Source organism: Salvelinus namaycush, unplaced genomic scaffold (assembly GCF_016432855.1).
Source record: "Salvelinus namaycush isolate Seneca unplaced genomic scaffold, SaNama_1.0 Scaffold676, whole genome shotgun sequence".
Taxonomy (NCBI): domain Eukaryota; kingdom Metazoa; phylum Chordata; class Actinopteri; order Salmoniformes; family Salmonidae; genus Salvelinus; species Salvelinus namaycush.
This window is the reverse complement of record NW_024061393.1, coordinates 99,306-118,950: the sequence shown is the minus strand read 5'-3', so window position 1 is coordinate 118,950 and position 19,645 is coordinate 99,306. Positions and strand designations below refer to the sequence as shown.

Sequence of the window (19,645 nt, the reverse complement as noted above, 5' to 3'; positions counted from 1 at the left end):
TAGTTTGAGAAACAGACGCCTCACAAGTCCTCAACTGGCAGCTTCATTAAATAGTACCCGGGATGCTGGCCTTCTAGGCAGAGTTCCTCTGTCCAGGGTCTGTGTTATTTTGCCCATCTAAATCTTTTCTTTGTATTGGTCAGTCTGAGATTTGGCTTTTTCTTTGTAACTCAACACACAGCCACACAGCTGATTGTGTAGAGCATGATTGCAGTAGAGCAAGCTGAGAGATGACGATGTCTCTCTCTCTCTCTCTCTCTCTCTCTCTCTCTCTCTCTCTCTCTCTCTCTCTCTCTCTCTCTCTCTCTCTCTCTCTCTCTCTCTCTCTCTCTCTCTCTCTCTCTCTCTCTCTCTCTCTCTCTCTCTCTCTCTCTCTCTCTCTCTCTCTCTCTCTCTCTCTCTCTCTCTCTCTCTCTCTCTCTCTCTCTCTCTCTCTCTCTCTCTCTCTCTCTCTCTCTCTCTCATGTGATATGATAAGCTGAAATCCAGCAGGCAGGAAGGAAGCATCATCCCCCACAGGAAACAGCACAGGAGGGGAGGAGGGTGGGGGGGTAGAGGATGAGGGGAGGAGGGGGAGAGAAGAAGGGGAGATGAGCCGGGCAGGAGAGGAGGGGAGGAGGGAGGGATAAAAATACTCCTAAAGATTCCTCTCTATATATGTGTGTATGTACCTTGTACTTGGCAGTCAACTGCTCGGTGGTGTCCCGCTCCTTCCTCAGATCTCCCATCATTATCTCGTTCTCTCCCAGTAGCCTCTGCTTCTCCACAGCCAATAGTGATCCATCTTCTCTGATGGCCTCCTTCTCCTCTTCCAGCCTCTCCTCCTGCAGCTTCCTCTCCTTCTCCACCTCCTCTTCTCCCTCCTCATCCCCTTCTCCATCCCAGCCCTCCTCCTTCCTGTGTTTGCCCCTCCCTTCCCTGTGGCTGAGCTGTGCGCGGAGCCGTGCGATCTCCTTCTGGAACTCTCTGAGCAGGGCGTCTTTAGGGTCTTCGTTAACTCTTGGTTGGTTCTGGATGTTCTTAGTTCTGTTAGCGTAGCGGAGCGTGGTGAGGGTCTCCTCGTAGTGTTGGGGGGCGGGGCCTAGTGTAGCCACCATCACCGTCTTGGCGTTCCCTCCCAGAGAGTCCTGTAATAACCGGGTCAGTTTGGAGTCCCGGTACGGAACGTGGCCGCCACGCCCGTCTGCCAGGGCTGAGATCACGTTGCCTAGCGCCGACAGAGACAGGTTGATCTTAGCGGCCTCCTTCAGGCGTTCTCCGTGGACGCCCGTCTTGGCCTGCCGCTCGCTGCCCGCCAGGTCAACCAGGTTGAGCCGGCCAACCCTGATGTGCTGCCGTCCGTCCGGACCCGTCTGGGAACACTCCACCGTGATGAGGAACAGGGTGTGGGAACGGGAAGAGTGTTCGTTCATGTCTGTCGCTCCCACCGAGCGCACCTGGTTCCCTACGTTCATCAGCTCCTGTATCTCCTTCACGCTCTTACACACGCACGATGTCAGGTCACGCACATACACCCCGCTCTCCGGGCTCTCTCTCAGCTCCAGGGTGTGGGGGGGCTGGGTGTGCACGTTGGGGACATGAGGGGCGTGCACGTTGGGATCCAGTAGATCCCTGATCTCCTCTCGGTAGATCTCCAGGTAAGAGGCTCTGACCAGGTACTGGCGGTCAGCGGTGGAGCGGGCGATCTGGGTGAAGACGTGTTCGAAGGCGTTCGGGATGACGCCCCGCCTCTCTGGTTCTAGCCACTCTCCCTGCATGGTGTAGGTCTTTCCGGTGCCCGTCTGGCCGTAGGCAAAGATGGTTCCATTAAACCCGTCCAGGACTGAGTGGATCAGCGGGCGTACAGTCTCATCGTACAGGTCACGTTGTCTAGACGATGCGTCATACACAGAGTCGAACGTAAACGTTTTCTGCGGCTCGCCGGGCAGAGCGCGAGGGTTCCGTAAGACCACCTGACCCCGATCTACGTCCATCTCTATGATCCCGCCCCTTCCTCCTGGTGTCCCGGTAACACCAGCTGCATCTTTCCGGTTTAACGGGCGACAGCGAACCACAACCTTCACCGTCTCACTACTCTTTACCTTAGACATCTGAAGTGGCTCTCAGTTAACTATTATTAGAGATTTATAGAAATTAACATTTGTTATTATCAGTTAATCTCTTTCTCCTTACGGGACACTGTTCTTGCTAGTATTTACCAGGTAATGATACAACCGGGATATTGTAGCCTCACTTGGTGGCCTAGTACTGAATTTAACACAATGGCACTAAAGAAACACATTCATAAGCCTACCATGTTATTATCAGGTCGTTATTAATGAACTAACTAGTTCTTTGTGTCGTCAAACAGTAAAATATAGAGTAGGTAACAGAGTAATAATAATAATAATAATAATACATCCTATCTGACTGGATGATAACAGCGTAACACTGAACACCAGGCCTCTAGTCCTGCTATGCTAACGACAAATTAGCTTGTTTATACATAACATTAAATTAGCCTATTTATCAATCATATTAATAATCATAATCGGTCTTCGGTCCCACAGTTAAAATATTAGTGCATTTATTGGTCTGTCGAATATCATTCTGTCTGTATTTTCATCTACTATCTCTCTTTCAGGATCCCCACCGTCTCATATCTATTATTATACAATCATTTCGTAGATATTATATTCTCATTCTTTAACCAATCCATCCGTGTGTTTCTCACCGTCAACAATATGATTTAATCCACAGAACGGCTTGCGTTAACTAGCGGTATTAAACACACCTCACGTGGTTAGCTCAGTAATCACGACGGTTCTGTTGAGGTCCCGGTGCATTCTGTCCGTTTGTCTGTCCGTCCGTTAACGAGGGTTCATTCGATAATGAAGCCAGCTCCGCCTTCACACGTCCCAGTCAATCAAAACACTTACCAACGGGTTTTTCATCCTGCCTCGGTGCCCGGAGATACACCCTGATGCTCTCAGCAGAGGAGATGCTGCGGCTCCATTAAAGTACTGAGAGCGAGTTTCAGGATGAACAGAGAGGAGATACACACACACATACACACACATACACACATACACACATACACACACATACACACACATACACACACACACACACACACACACACACATACACACACACACACACACACACACACATACACACACATACACACACACACACACACACACATACACACACGTACACACACGTACACACACATACACAAACACATCATTACCTCATTCAGCCACACCCACTGCAGAACGCAATGACGGGACCATGGGAAATGGAGTTTTACACGGGACCATGGGAAATGGAGTTTTACACGGGACCATGGGAAATGGAGTTTTACACGGGACCATGGGAAATGGAGTTTTACACGGGACCATGGGAAATGGAGTTTTATTATTAAGTCAAATCAAGTTTATTGGACGCATTCACAGCATACGTTATCGCAGCGAAATGCTTATGTTTCTAGATCCAACAGTTCGGTAATAATACCTAGTAATACAAAACAATATACACACAATTCAAACAATGTAAAGAAAGAAATGAAGAATTATCAGAAGGAGCAATTTCAGAGTCCGGAATAATGAGCAATTTCAGATTCCTTGACTTTTTACACATTTTGTTACGTTACAGCCTTATTCTAAAATGGATTAAATAGTTGTTTTCCCTCATCAATCTACACACAATACCCAGTAATGACAAAGCAAAAAACAGGTTTTTATAAATGTTTGCAAATGTATTACAAATAAGAAACTGAAATATTACATTTACATAAGTATTCAGACCCTTTACTTTGTTGAAGCACCTTTGGCAGCGATTACAGCGATTACAAAACCACAAGATGTCACCAAATTATTTTCCCAACACCTTCCCTGGCTGCCACTGCTCTTTTGCTCAACAACAAAAAATCCTCGGTCATCACAACTTTTGGAGATATTTCAAATAAATTATGTTGTGGTAAATTGATCAAAATTTTGAAATTTTGAAAAGTTCTAGATATATTCCAATTAAGTTATATCTATATTTATATTTTTAAATATACAAGTACTTGTTTAGAGAGATAAATTGTTTAGAGAGATAAATTGTTTAGAGAGATAAATTGTTTAGAGAGATAAATTGAGATCATTTTTGAGTAAAGTAGAAATATGTTTAATGAGTGCTGGGGACAACCCCCCCCCCCCCCCCCCCCCTTTTATGGTCATGAATGTGTTTCTACCAGTCATTTAGACAATAGCTGTGTTTGAATACCAATACAACATACTGTATACTACATTCTATATACTATTAGTTCATTTAAGTATTAGTACTAGCGCTAGCCCTGTTTACCGGAAGTTGATGCTGTTGCTATGCAACCTCTTGCTAGCTTGTTAGCATAACAAATTACATCTTGCTGTTTGTAATTTCAATCCGGAGTGCCAGAGTTTGCTCAGAGTGTGTTCTGGGAGTTCGTAAATTCAGATTGTCAGAGAGGATGCAGCTTGGGATGCTGACTGGGCTGGCAGCCTAGCAAGGGTTAACACGCTTACATGACTTACTGACATTGGCCACAGAGAACGAGAGCATACAGTCCTTGTGAGCGGAGAGGGCCGGCATCGACATCACAATGTTATTTTCTTTGAAGCGTGCAAAGAAGGTGTTTAGCTTATCGGGGAGTGAGGCGTCTGCGATGTGGCTGGCCGTGCCTTATCCGGGAGCGAGGCGTCTGCGATGTGGCTGGCCGTGCCTTATCCGGGAGCGAGGCGTCTGCGATGTGGCTGGCCGTGCCTTATCCGGGAGCGAGGCGTCTGCGATGTGGCTGGCCGTGCCTTATCCGGGAGCGAGGCGTCTGCGATGTGGCTGGCCGTGCCTTATCCGGGAGCGAGGCGTCTGCGATGTGGCTGGCCGTGCCTTATCCGGGAGCGAGGCGTCTGCGATGTGGCTGGCCATGCCTTATCCGGGAGCGAGGCGTCTGCGATGTGGCTGGCCGTGCCTTATCCGGGAGCGAGGCGTCTGCGATGTGGCTGGCCGTGCCTTATCCGTGATTGTCTGAAGTCCCTGCAACTTACATCATGTGTCTGAGCCATTGAATTGCAACTCCACTTTGTCCCTGTACTATCGTTTTGCTTTTTTGTTTGCTTTACGGAGGTCATAGCTGGTCCGTTTGTACGCGTCAATGTTCCCAGCAACCTTGCCATGGTTAAATGCGGTGGTTCGCGCTTTCAGTTTTGCGCGGATGCTGCTATCTATCCATGGTTTTTGGTTACAATTTACACAGTGAGAACAACATGCTCTATTTACATCCTGATGAACCCAGTCACTGAGTCGGTGCATACGTCAATACTGTTCTCTTCCTGATGAACCCAGTCACTGAGTCGGTGCATACGTCAATACTGTTCTCTTCCTGATGAACCCAGTCACTGAGTCGGTGCATACGTCAATACTGTTCTCTTCCTGATGAACCCAGTCACTGAGTCGGTGCATACGTCAATACTGTTCTCTTCCTGATGAACCCAGTCACTGAGTCGGTGCATACGTCAATACTGTTCTCTTCCTGATGAACCCAGTCACTGAGTCGGTGCATACGTCAATACTGTTCTCTTCCTGATGAACACAGTCACTGAGTCGGTGCATACGTCAATACTGTTCTCAGATGCAACCTGGAACACTTCCTAGTCTGCATGATCAAAACAATCTTGAAGCATAGATTCCGACTGGTCAGACTAACGTTGAACAATCCCTTACCACAGGTGTTTCCTGTTTAAGTTTCTGCTGTTAGGTGGGGAAGAGCAGAATGGGGGCGTGATCTGATTTGCCGAAAGGAGGAAGAGGGAGGGACTTGTAGCCGTCCGGAAGGGAGAGTAGCAATGATCAAGAGTTTGTGATGCACGTGCAGCACAAGAGATGAGTTGGAAAAATTTCAATAGCATTTTCCTCAGATTTAATTTATTAACCTCTACGGGATTGGTGTCACTATACCGGTACGGTTGTTGCTAACGTGCGCTAACGTTACTAGAATTACGTTGTAAGTAACAGCCAACTTTCCAGGACATAGACATGTCTTATATGGGCAGAAAGCTTAAATCCTTGTTAATCTAACTGAAGTGTCCAATTTACAGTATCTATTACAGTGAAAAAAGACCATGCTATTGTTTGAGGTTAGTGCACAACAACAAAACATTTTTATGATGGCAACTGGTTTGATACATTCACCTCTGATGGTAAATAATGTTCTTACATTCAGTAATCTGGCTCTGATTTGTCATCCTGAGGGTCCCAGAGATAAAATGTAGCACAGTTTTGTTTGATAAAATCCATTTTTATATTCAAATGTAGGAACTGGGTTCTACACTTTGAACCCCTGCTGTGTCATTTTACAGTCCCTGATGTCTCTCTGGAAGGAGATCCTCTCCCTGAGCTCATCTACTTTATTGTCCAGTGACTGGGTAATATACTCAGAAGCGATGGATGGTATGCACATCACCTGAGTCTGACTAGGGCAACACTTATACTTCCTCTTCTCCTGCGTTGGTGTTTTGGTGCAGCCCCCGGGATGAATAGAGATGCCTTGGGAAGTTCAGATCCAGGTCAGGGAAGATGAATTTCGGCGATCTAATGTCCAAAAGCTAAAAACAGGGTTACCGTGTCCGCCATCTTGTTCAAACATTATTATTCTGCATCCCTATTGGCCCCAGCCAGCAGCATATCACCCTGCATCCCTATTGGCCCCAGCCAGCAGCATATCACCCTGCATCCCTATTGGCCCCCAGCCAGCAGCATATCACCCAGCATCCCTATTGGCCCCAGCGAGCAGCATATCACCCAGCATCCCTATTGGCCCCAGCGAGCAGCATATCACCCAGCATCCCTATTGGCCCCAGCGAGCAGCATATCACCCTGCATCCCAATTGGCCCCCAGCCAGCAGCATGTCACCCTGCATCCCATTGCTTTCTTTCTTTGCTGGACCCTTCCAACTGTTTGGATTACTGAAATATTGTTTCATTATCCAATCTTGGATGTCACAGTACTACAAAATCTCTCTGTTGTAACAAAGGGATTTTTAACTTCAATTTTTGTAGAGTGGGAGAGAGAGATTTCCTGTAGGTATTTACGACCTGCATAAAACGGCCAACTTCACCCCTCTCCCCTTCTGCAGGAGAGGGCGCTGTAGAGCCCACTGTAACCTGATCCTTCAGCTCTTAACAGGAGAGTCGTGACAGCAAGGAGAGTGAACGTGGATGGAAATGTGCTTGCTTGAAATGAGATGGTCCTTCTCCACTCCCACGTCATTAGGTTAATGATGTTTACAGGGCTGGATCCCAAAATAAATGACATTTACAGGGGTGGATCCCAAAATAAACAACGTTTACAGGGGTGGATCCCAAAATAAACAACGTTTACAGGGGTGGATCCCAAAATAAATGACGCTTACAGGGGTGGATCCCAAAATAAATGACGCTTACAGGGGTGGATCCCAAAATAAATGACGCTTACAGGGGTGGATCCCAAAATAAATGACGCTTACAGGGGTGGATCCCAAATTAAATGACGTTTACAGGGGTGGATCCCAAATTAAATGACGTTTACAGGGGTGGATCCCAAATTAAATGACGTTTACAGGGGTGGATCCCAAAATAAATGACATTTACAGGGGTGGATCCCAAAATAAATGACATTTACAGGGGTGGATCCCAAAATAAATGACATTTACAGGGGTGGATCCCAAATTAAATGACGTTTACAGGGGTGGATCCCAAAATAAATGACATTTACGGGGTGGATCCCAAAATAAATTGGTAAAAAACGAATTAAGTTAGTTAAGACATTTTATAGATAAAACAATAAGTATCATATTGGTTTGAAATGTGTGCATGTTTTTTTCCTCTGACAAAACAAAGCTGATTTAAAGGGGCTGTGGAATATTTCAAAACTCTTCAGCAGGTACACAGGATGCACATGTTCTCCATGAAAATCAAATCCAATCAAATGTTATTGGTCACATACACATTTTCCCCAGATGTTATTGCAGTGTAGCAAAATGCTTGTGCTCCCAGCTCCAACAGTGCAGTAATATCTAACCATTCACAGCAATACACACAAATCTAAAAGTAAAAGAGTAGAATTAGAAAATATATAAATATTAGGACGAACAATGTCAGAGTGGCATTGACTAAAATACAGTAGAGTAGAATACAGTATGTACATATGAAATGGGTAAAGCAGTATTTAAACATTATTCAAGTGACCAGTGTTCCATTAATTAAGTGACCAGTGATTCCATGTCTATGTATATAGGGCAGCAGCCTCTAAGGTGCAGGGTTGAGTAACCGGGTGGTAGCCGGCTAGTGATGGCTATTTAACAGTCTGATGGCCTTGAGATAGAAGCTTTTTTTCAGGCTCTTGTTCCCAGCTTTGATGCACCTGTACTGACCTCGCCTTCTGGATGATAGCGGGGTGAACAGGTAGTGATGCACCTGTACTGACCTCGCCTTCTGGATGATAGCGGGGTGAACAGGCAGTGGCTCGGGTGGTTGTTGTCCTTGATGATCTTTTTGGCCTTTCTGTGACATCGGGTGCTGTAGGTGTCCTGGAGGGCAGGTAGTTTGCCCCTGGTAATGCGTTGGGCAGACCGCACCACCCTCTGGAGAGCCCTGCGGTTGTGGGCGGAGCAGTTGCCGTACCAGGCAATGCTACAGCCTAACTGGATGCTCTCAATTGTGCATCTATAAAAGTTAGTGAGGGTTTTAGGGGCTAGGCCAAATTTCTTCAGGCTCCTGAGGTTGAAGAGGCGCTGTTGCATCTCCTTCATCACACTGTCTGTGTGGGTGGACCATTTCAGATCGTCAGTGATGTGTACGCCGAGGAACTTGAAGCTTTCCACCCTCTCCACTGCGGTCCCATCAATATGTATAGGGAGGTGCTCCCTCTGCTTTTTCCTGAAGTCCACGATCAGCTCTTTCGTTTTGTTGATGTTGAGGGAGAGGTTATTTTCCTGGCACCACTATACAATCATCGCAAACATGATGATTGTATATCGCAAACATGATGATTGAGTTGGAGGCGTGCATGGCCACACAGTCATGGGTGAACATGGAGTACAGGAGGGGGCTGAGTACACACCCTTGTGGGGCCCCTGTATTGAGGATCAGAGTAGAGGAGGTGTTGTTGCCTACCTTCACCACCTGGGGGCGGGCCGTCAGGAAGTCCAGGACCCAGTTGCACAGGGTGGGGTTCAGACCCAGTGCCCCGAGCTTGATGATGAGCGTGGAGGGTACTATGGTGTTGTATGCTGAGCATTCTTACATGCTGACCAGACTTCACGCGCGCATGTTCATTTTGTCCCCTCACACCAGATGAGATGTTCATTTTGTCCCCTCACACCAGATGAGATGTTCATTTTGTCCCCTCACACCAGATGAGATGCTCATTTTGTCCCCTCACACCAGATGAGATGCTCATTTTGTCCCCTCACACCAGATGAGATGTTCATTTTGTCCCCTCACACCAGATGAGATGTTCATTTTGTCCCCTCACACCAGATGAGATGCTCATTTTGTCCCCTCACACCAGATGAGATGTTCATTTTGTCCCCTCACACCAGATGCGATGCGACGTGGCAGGTTCTCCCTTTATAATCCGTGATTGTCTGTAGACCCTGCCACATGCGACTCCTGTCTGAGCCATTGAATTGCGACTTTACTTTGTCCCTGTACTGACGTTTTGCCTGTTTGATTGCCTTACCGATGGAATAACTACAGTGTTTGTATTCCACCATATTCCCAGTCACCTTGCCATGGTTAAATGTGGTGGTTCACGCTTTCAGAAAAGTGGCTATCGAGAGGGGAGGACAGTCTTCCATTTGTCTACTAACGAATTGACACACTACTCGACCACTTATCGGTTTCCGGCACAAAGGAGAGAGGATGGAGGATGGTCCTTTTCACAAACGAGAAAACCCCGATGTAGACTATTGAGATAGAGATAGGTGATGAAATATGAAGCAACAGTACCACCTGCTGGTTCTTAGTGATGATGCCGTGCCTGCAGTTCACCATCCCACCAGCGATGGCAGCAGAGCGTCTGGTGGGAGACAAGTTCAGAACATGTGGAGGGATGTCCTGTTTTTACTGCGTGTGTCTGTGTGTGTCTGTGTGTGTCTGTGTGTGTCTGTGTGTGTCTGTGTGTGTCTGTGTGTGTCTGTGTGTGTCTGTGTGTGTACTTAGCTGAAGGGCTAGAGAGCATATCCTGGTTGATTGATTAATTCCTTTCAGAAACACTGGTTTAACAGTAGTGTACACCGATCTGGATAGGTTGTAGTTAGATACTAGACACACACACACACACACACACACACACACACACACACACACACACACACACACACACACACACACACACACACACACACACACACACACACACACACGTTTAGAACTAATCATTGATCACGTGGTGCAAGAATGAATGCAATGAATTGATTATTGAATGTTATGATGGACACATTTTTGTGGAAGCAAGACAAACACAGCCTCTGCTCAGCAAGCTCCAACTCCAGAACTAATCGTTTGGGGGCTGCAGTTCGTGAAAGACGTTGTGGCTTATCACCCTCACGGCAGTCAAGCAATGCATTCTGTCAAGAGTCGTTCACAATCTAGTCCGGGTGCGGCCACAACTACAACTCAATTCAAATGCATCTAGAAATAATCTTATTTGGATGCCTAGCAATCAACAAATTGATCTTCCCATCACTAGTCAGTAAGTGAAGACTGATCTTCCCATCACTAGTTAATAAGTGAAGACTGATCTTCCCATCACTAGTCAGTAAGTGAAGGCCCGATCTTCCCATCACTAGTCAATAAGTGAAGACTAATTTTCCCATCACTAGTCAGTAAGTGAAGACTGATCTTCCCATCACTAGTCAGTAAGTGAAGACTGATCTTCCCACCACTAGTCAGTAAGTGAAGACTGATCTTCCCATCACTAGTCAGTAAGTTAGTGGTCAGAAGGGAGAGGTGAAGGGATGACTGGGCCCAAAATCTGTTTTCTCCAGTAGGTGGTGTTTTTTTGCTCGACAAGCGAGGAGTTTTTGAATGGAGGACAAAGATAACGTAGAACTTGGTTAACAGAAATGTGTATGGCTTATTTGCTACGTATGGTGTATTTGATAAAATATAAGTTTCATAATGCTTAGGTTGTTTCGAGTGTATTGATATGTAGGACACGTGACATCCTGGCAACTTTGAGAAAAAACACTTTACATTGGAGTTGTGCCAGGCATATCTGCCCTCTCATTGGCTAGAGTGGCCCCACCTGATCTTGCCTCCTCCCATTTATTTTATTTGTTAGAGTGGCTACTTGAGTATCTGGTCAATATAATGGATCTGCTGAAGTTAAATATACTTCCTGTTGTCAGAGTGATGAGTTGGTCATGATGGAACAAACCGAAAGAGACATTTGGTTTTTTTAAATGGCATTCTTGTGTTGAAGAGGGAAATTACAAAATATTATTGTTATGTTTGATGTGTTATTATTGGTCTGAATAATAATAAAAGTAAGTGCCCCATGGAAAGTACTGAAACTGTACTAAAGTAGCAGAATTTTGAGTGATTGGTAACACCCACTACATGCACATGAGAATTTATGACATCATTCAGCTTGACTCATAGCTGGGATCGTCAAACCTCTGGCCAGACACCAACCAGCAAACACACCCCGACCAGCACGGACGGAAACCGGCGGCCATTTTGGAAAAAAAAGTTACAATTTCACCAGTGGAACCAAAGATTTTTATAAATAACCCAAGATAGACCACAGCCTGTGTTTTCCAACGGCAGCAAATTAATCATAGTGGGCAGAGCCAAGCACGAGCTTGCAAGAGCCTATTGGCGCGTTCTACCATGTATTTGCATATTTCCGTTAGGGAACGCCTACTCCGTGAAGCATTCGTGTCCAATAATTCAATTCGCCCTTGCACTCCTTCTAAACAACGCCATTTTTAAGAAACGTTGTCAAAGAATAAAGTCTAGAAAACTGTCCACAACATATTTTAGTTTTAGAAACAGAAAACGCTATTGAGATCATATGTTTCATCGAAATGAGCAGAATATCGGCCAAAATCCATCTCGCCCCATCTTCTCAAACTGCCGGGCACTAGGCTTCCATTGGGCTTCCTCTCACCACCATATTTGGTAGAGGGGAAACACCAACCGGATGCTTCACATTTATACATCCGGGTAAATATCTGTTTCATTGTTCTATCTGTAGTGGAACGGAGAGTCCGAGCCTGGGATTGTTCCGGAATGGTCATGCAGAAAAACATTTGCCCTTTCTACAAGTCAACCTAAATTACGCCTTTTTACTCCTTGACAATCTGACCAATCGGGTTCAGCTGTAAATTTGAAAAGCAGTGATGTGAGCAAATCACCGAGCGAGATTTTGACAGAAGGGGCGGAAAACAGGCGTCTTGCTAGGGTGTCGCCGTGGTGCCTGCATTTGAAGGCGACGTCACGGCTGTCGTTTGTTTCAGGGTCTAATCATCGACATAACAAATACTTGTAACAAGATTGTTAATTGACACACTTTTAACATACGAACATTTATAATCGCAAATCCCGAGGCGGTTGTAATGACGGGGAATTCAAATAATTTTAATGAGCTCGTTGGTAGTTTGAAGAAAGAGTAAGTCGGGGAGGGGAGCCATTTTGTCCCGACAGTGCGAGAGAAAGAAAGAGTGGAAAAGGGGAATCACACGGGATACATTTTTTTGGGTGGTTTTTAATTCAAATGCTGTAAGAGAACCCGGTTTGCTACTCTTCGGTTACTGTTGCGACACGCTACCCCTGGTGGTATATAGCTAACTAGCCAACTAGATATCAACATAACTCAAATATTACACACCGTTCCTCTGCTTGTAACTCAGGCTGGCTTTAGACCTGCGGTAGATAGTTTCTGCTCTGTCCTGCGAACACAACTTGTCTATCGATGGCGAAGAAGACCTACGACCTGCTCTTCAAGCTCCTGCTGATCGGTGACTCGGGTGTGGGGAAGACCTGCGTGCTGTTCCGATTCTCAGACGATGCCTTCAACACCACCTTCATCTCCACCATAGGTGAGCGGCCAACTGCAGGGATCTGGTCCGGGTCTCTGGGGCGGGGGTGTCAACGCTACTGGGGCACAGCTGTATGGATTCTGCGGTGTCAAATTCTCGCTAACAAATCACCACCAGTAGCTAGCTAACGTAGCTATGTAAACTGTAATGATAACTGACGTCCGCTAAATAGTTAGCTTGTTAGCTAGCAGCTAACAAAAAGGCCCACTCCGCAAGTTTGCTGAACTCTCCAAACTAGCTAGTTAGTGTACTAAATGGTTCGTTTAACGTTTAAAATGACATGTCAGTCACAAACTAACCAGTTTGTTCTGGTACATTATGCCTGTCGTATTTCTAAAGTTTCACTTATTTGTTAGCTCACATTAGCTAGCTAACTAGCTGGTTGGGTAACATACATGTACAATGTGTAGACTTAACTAACGTTACCTAGCTATCCGGTGGCCCTCAGTTGCCAACTAACTAGTCTAGCTTCAGAGAAACCAAGTAGTATAACCGGTTATGTATTTCGAAATGCTGGCTTGCTAGGCCAACAATGTGCTAGCCTTCCAGTTAGCTAGCTAACACGTAGAATAGGCCGTTAGCTGGCTAATGATATACATTCGTACACTATATACACATTTTTAGTCATAGTTGTCAGGCAAGGGGCTTTGTTAGTTAGCTTTCACTGGTCTCTGTATGTGTTGGTAGATTATTAAAAACATCTGCTAAGTTACTCTTCTGAAATCATAAACAATTCATGATGATGGCGTCACTCTGTCTTTTGTCGATTTTGCTGCCGCGTTCAAACAACTGGGATCTCGGGGGAAAACGAGCTTCGACTGAGAAAAATTGTTTTGAAATGTCAACCAACTCGAAATTTCAAATCGAACTCGGGCCTCTTGCTAGAGCTCTGACCTGAAGATCACGGATATCATGATTTGACCTAATATTTTTCAGAGTCTTTTCCAGTGGTCTTCAAAGCACCATAAAACTCATGGTAGGCGACCGACCCTTTGCTAGGCCGTATCTGTGTGATGCTGGATTCAGTGTTCTCATCTGCATTAAAACCAAATATCAATTTAGGTTGGATGTGATGGCAGCGATGAGAGCACTGTATCCAGCTTCACACAGATATGAGCTGGCAAATGGTTTTATGGTGCTTTCAAGACAACTGGTAACCTGTCAGTGATCTTCAGGTCGGAGCGCTAGAAGATGCCAGAGTTCCCAACTTCGATTTCCGAGTTGGATGACCATTCATAACAATTTTTCCCTGTCGGAGCTCGTTTTGTCTTGAGTTCCCAGTTGGAGGCTGGGTCTAGATGGCTGTGTCTACACTTGCAACTTACATGCGACTTTTGCTATCAGATTACGAAGAGCGTGTTGAAAAGACCGGTCTAGCTGCACAGACGTCTCATTGTGGTCAGATTGTGTTGAGATCTGTCTGACCTCTTCAGGAGGTGGTTGGGGGCGTATTGTGAGGAGGAATCCTCAATCTGGAGGCATTCAGGCTACTGAAAGCACATACAGGGGGTGACGTCATCACTCTGCCCACAAGTCTCCAGAAAACATGTGTTTTGGGAGCAAGGCACTTTTTCCCCTTTTTTTAACATTGGAGGAAATATATTCCTAGCGTGTGAGGAATGTGTTTGCTGGCTTCATAAATGCTAGCTTATTTACCCTGTACAAAATATAAATGCAACCATTTCAAAGATTTTACTACAGACTGCAGTCACCACCAGACAATACCAGACCCAAGACAGACTACGGTCACCACCAGACAATACCAGACCCAAGACAGACTACAAACTACAGTCACCACCAGACTGTACCAGACCCAAGACTACAGTCACCACCAGACTATACCAGACCCAAGACAGACTACAAACTACAGTCACCACCAGACTGTACCAGACCCAAGACTACAGTCACCACCAGACTATACCAGACCCAAGACAGACTACAAACTACAGTCACCACCAGACTGTACCAGACCCAAGACTACAGTCACCACCAGACTGTACCAGACCCAAGACAGACTACGGTCACCACCAGACTATACCAGACCCAAGACAGACTACAAACTACAGTCACCACCAGACTGTATCAGACCCAAGACAGACTACAGTCACCACCAGACTATACCAGACCCAAGACAGACTACAGTCTGGTTAGAAATCACTGTGTGTGTGTGTGTCTCTGTGTCTCTGTGTCTCTGTCACTGTGTCTCTGTGTCTCTGTCACTGTGTCACTGTGTCACTGTGTCACTGTGTCTCTGTGTCACTGTGTCTCTGTCACTGTCACTGTGTCTCTGTCACTGTCACTGTGTCTCTGTCTCTGTGTCACTGTCTCTGTGTCACTGTCTCTGTGTCACTGTCTCTGTGTCTCTGTCTCTGTGTCTCTGTGTCTCTGTGTCTCTGTGTCACTGTGTCTGTGTCTCTGTCTCTGTGTCTCTGTCTCTGTCTCTGTGTCACTGTCTCTGTGTCACTGTCTCTGTGTCACTGTCTCTGTGTCACTGTCTCTGTGTCACTGTCTCTGTGTCACTGTCTCTGTGTCACTGTCACTGTGTGTCTGTCACTGTGTGTCTGTCACTGTGTGTCGCTGTCTGTCACTGTCACTGTCTCTCACTGTCGCTGTCTGTCACTGTGTCACTGTGTTTCACTGTCGCTGTCTGTCGCTGTGTCTCACTGTCACTGTCTGTCGCTGTGTCTCACTGTCACTGTCTGTCGCTGTGTCTCACTGTCACTGTGTCTCACTGTCACTGTCTGTCACTGTGTCTGTCACTGTGTCTGTGTGTCACTGTGTCTGTGTGTCACTGTGTCTGTGTGTCACTGTATGTGTGTCACTGTGTGTGTATCACTGTGTGTGTATCACTGTGTGTGTATCACACATGGAGACCCATCCATAACTGTAGTGTAGAGGCCTGCCCTCTGTCCCGTAATGGATGGAGACACATCTGTACAAAAGCCCACCATTCCATCCCATGGAATCTGTTTTTTATCAATATAGCCACGCAACACACTGAACATCCCATATGCCATTTCATGTTCTGGAATCATGAGAAAGAACAATCTGTCCTCATGAACAGCATCCCCCAACATGTGTATCCAACAAAAGGCAATGCATCTCGGTCCTCACAGCTAGCGTCCGTTTGGAGAGCATCATCTGGGGACTTGAGTCATTCTTCAGAGTATAACTTCTTAGTTTAACGGTGTTATCTGACACAGGCATTGATGTGAGTTTCTGTGCCTCTGTCTCCCCACACATTGTTTTCACCATATTAATTGCGGCCGGTAATATCGAAGTCTCTGCAATAGTGTGTGGTTTCATAGTGTAGCTAGTGATTCACCAGGGGAATGATTCAATAGTGTGTGGTTTCATAGTGTAGCTAGTGATTCACCAGGGGATGATTCAATAGTGTGTGGTTTCATAGTGTAGCTAGTGATTCACCAGGGAATGATTCAATAGTGTAGCTAGTGATTCACCAGGGGAATGATTCAATAGTGTGTGGTTTCATAGTGTAGCTAGTGATTCACCAGGGGAATGATTCAATAGTGTGTGGTTTCATAGTGTAGCTAGTCATTCACCAGGGGAATGATTCAATAGTGTGTGGTTTCATAGTGTAGCTAGTGATTCACCAGGGGAATGATTCAATAGTGTAGCTAGTGATTCACCAGGGGAATGATTCAATAGTGTGTGGTTTCATAGTGTAGCTAGTGATTCACCAGGGGAATGATTCAATAGTGTGTGGTTTCATAGTGTAGCTAGTGATTCACCAGGGGATGATTCAATAGTGTGTGGTTTCATAGTGTAGCTAGTGATTCACCAGGGGAATGATTCAATAGTGTAGCTAGTGATTCACCAGGGGAATGATTCAATAGTGTGTGGTTTCATAGTGTAGCTAGTGATTCACCAGGGGAATGATTCAATAGTGTGTGGTTTCATAGTGTAGCTAGTCATTCACCAGGGGAATGATTCAATAGTGTGTGGTTTCATAGTGTAGCTAGTGATTCACCAGGGGAATGATTCAATAGTGTAGCTAGTGATTCACCAGGGGAATGATTCAATAGTGTGTGGTTTCATAGTGTAGCTAGTGATTCACCAGGGGAATGATTCAATAGTGTGTGGTTTCATAGTGTAGCTAGTGATTCACCAGGGGATGATTCAATAGTGTGTGGTTTCATAGTGTAGCTAGTGATTCACCAGGGGAATGATTCAATAGTGTAGCTAGTGATTCACCAGGGGATGATTCAATAGTGTGTGGTTTCATAGTGTAGCTAGTGATTCACCAGGGGAATGATTCAATAGTGTGTGGTTTCATAGTGTAGCTAGTGATTCACCAGGGGATGATTCAATAGTGTGTGGTTTCATAGTGTAGCTAGTGATTCACCAGGGGAATGATTCAATAGTGTAGCTAGTGATTCACCAGGGGAATGATTCAATAGTGTGTGGTTTCATAGTGTAGCTAGTGATTCACCAGGGGAATGATTCAATAGTGTAGCTAGTGATTCACCAGGGGAATGATTCAATAGTGTGTGGTTTCATAGTGTAGCTAGTGATTCACCAGGGGAATGATTCAATAGTGTGTGGTTTCATAGTGTAGCTAGTGATTCACCAGGGGAATGATTCAATAGTGTGTGGTTTCATAGTGTAGCTAGTGATTCACCAGGGGAATGATTCAATAGTGTAGCTAGTGATTCACCAGGGGAATGATTCAATAGTGTGTGGTTTCATAGTGTAGCTAGTGATTCACCAGGGGAATGATTCAATAGTGTAGCTAGTGATTCACCAGGGGAATGATTCAAGTACAACGGTCAAGTGCTGCCTTTTCCCATGATCCCATTAGGGTGCTCTCTCTTTAGATTAATGTTACCCACATTACAATGATTATGACATACAAAGATATTAGAATATATATATTATTTTTTTCTTCAGGATTTTGGAAATTCTCCCGTGGCCCTATTTTCATATCAGGCGATCCCTAGTTTGTAAAGCGCTGCTATTTAGGTTACTATTCAAATGCTAAACCAAACTACACCATTTCAGCCAAAATGTATTTTGTTTAGAAGTGATAACTAGTGATTCCAGGCTCTTGTGACATGGTAGAACCTGCTCCATGTAGCCTGCTCTTCTCCATTACCAAAACATCTATTTTTAGCTGATATTGGAATTAATACACACACAGTATATTAAACAGGGATAATGTTGTAGGTTACACCAGCAAGTAGAACTATTTCCAGGGCATATGTTTTTATTATACATCTGATTATTTGACATGAATGTGTGGTAAGCTGAAAACAGCTAGCTAGCTTGCTATGTTTTTAGCCACGCTAAAGCCAGCTAGCCAGGCTGCCAGCTAGCCAGGCTGCCAGCTAGCCAGGCTGCCAGCTAGCCAGGCTGCCAGCTAGCTACTACTAGCAGGGGACGGTGTCTCTTCCTTGTTTTAACAAAATGAAATGACATAAGAAAAACGTTGCAATCACCCTCTTGTTAATGGTAGTGGGACTAGTGAGGATAGCATGGCTCCAAACGGTGTCTGTGGCTCCAAATCCCTCTCCAGCAACAGAGTGGAGCTTGCAGTAACCTTTACTGGCCACAGAGTTGGGCAGTGTGTTCATCAGAATAGCCCAATAGGTGTGTGTGTGTGTGTGTGTGTGTGTGTGTGTGTGTGTGTGTGTGTGTGTGCAGTGTAATAGGAGTGTCCCCCCCTCTCTGACGCAGCAGTCATACCTTCAGAGACATGCTGCTACTTCTCAAAATACACCACCACCGGAAACCCCCTATCCTCTCACCCTCTCTATCCTCTCACCCTCTCTTCTCTCTATCCTCTCTCGCCCTCTCTCTCTTGCCACTCTCCTCTCTCTCTCTTCTCTCTATCCTCTCTCTTCTCTCTATCCCCTCTCTATCCTCTTTTCCACCCTCTTTTTCTACTCATCCTCCTGTCTTCTGGCTCCCAAGTGGGTCAGCGGTCTAAGGCACTGCATCTCAGTGCTAGAGGCGTCACTACAGACCATGGTTCGATTCCAGGCTGTATCACCTCTGGCCGTAATTGGGAGTCCCATATGGCGGCCCACAATTGTCCCGGCGTCGTTAGTTTGGCCGGTGTAGGCCGTCATTGTAAATGAAAATGTGTTTTTAACTGACTTGCCTAGTTAAATGAACACACCTCTGCCTCCTCTCCTTAACCAGAAGCACTTTGAACCTAACCATTTCTCTCTCTCTCCTTAACCAGAAGCACTTTGAACCTAACCATTTCTCTCTCTCCTTAACCAGAAGCACTTTGAACCTAGAATCTGTTGTCAGTCAGTAACTCTCCTGTCATAGTACTTATCTAGCAGTCAGTTTTTCAGTGGAGTTCTTCCTCAGAACTATTGGATTGAAAGGTAGGGAGTATCTCTCGTAGTGTGTGTGTGCGTCAGGGTATCCGTTAGCCGGTAATAGCTGGCTTTTGGCTGGTAGAAAATTATTGAAAAGTCAATCAATAAAATTGGCACTGGCTAATTGTCTGGGAGAAGGACAATAATCCCATTGCACAATAATGCTTTTTAGCCTATTCATTGATGGAAATACCAGTTGGT

At 45.5% G+C, this 19,645-nt stretch overlaps 2 protein-coding genes across 2 annotated transcripts in view; one reads left to right on the top strand and one right to left on the bottom strand.

Annotated features, from left to right (window-relative positions):
• Positions 1-578: 578 nt before the first annotated feature.
• LOC120042407 (kinesin-like protein KIF3B) lies at positions 579-2,749 on the bottom strand (the record flags this gene model as incomplete). The annotated part of the gene is made up of 2 exons (XM_038987241.1): positions 1,593-2,749; positions 579-1,556 (listed from the first exon to the last, which is right to left on the bottom strand). Coding segments are annotated over exons 1-2 (1,476 nt in total), but the record flags the coding sequence as incomplete, so codon positions are not given.
• A 9,712-nt stretch (positions 2,750-12,461) lies between these two features.
• The window catches only part of LOC120042406 (ras-related protein Rab-10), a 51,667-nt gene continuing 44,483 nt past the window's right edge, over positions 12,462-19,645 (top strand). Inside the window, exon 1 of the mRNA XM_038987240.1 lies at positions 12,462-13,091. Within this exon, the coding sequence (XP_038843168.1) occupies positions 12,965-13,091 (127 nt within the window). The 5' untranslated portion in view covers positions 12,462-12,964. The remainder of the gene's footprint in view (positions 13,092-19,645) is intronic.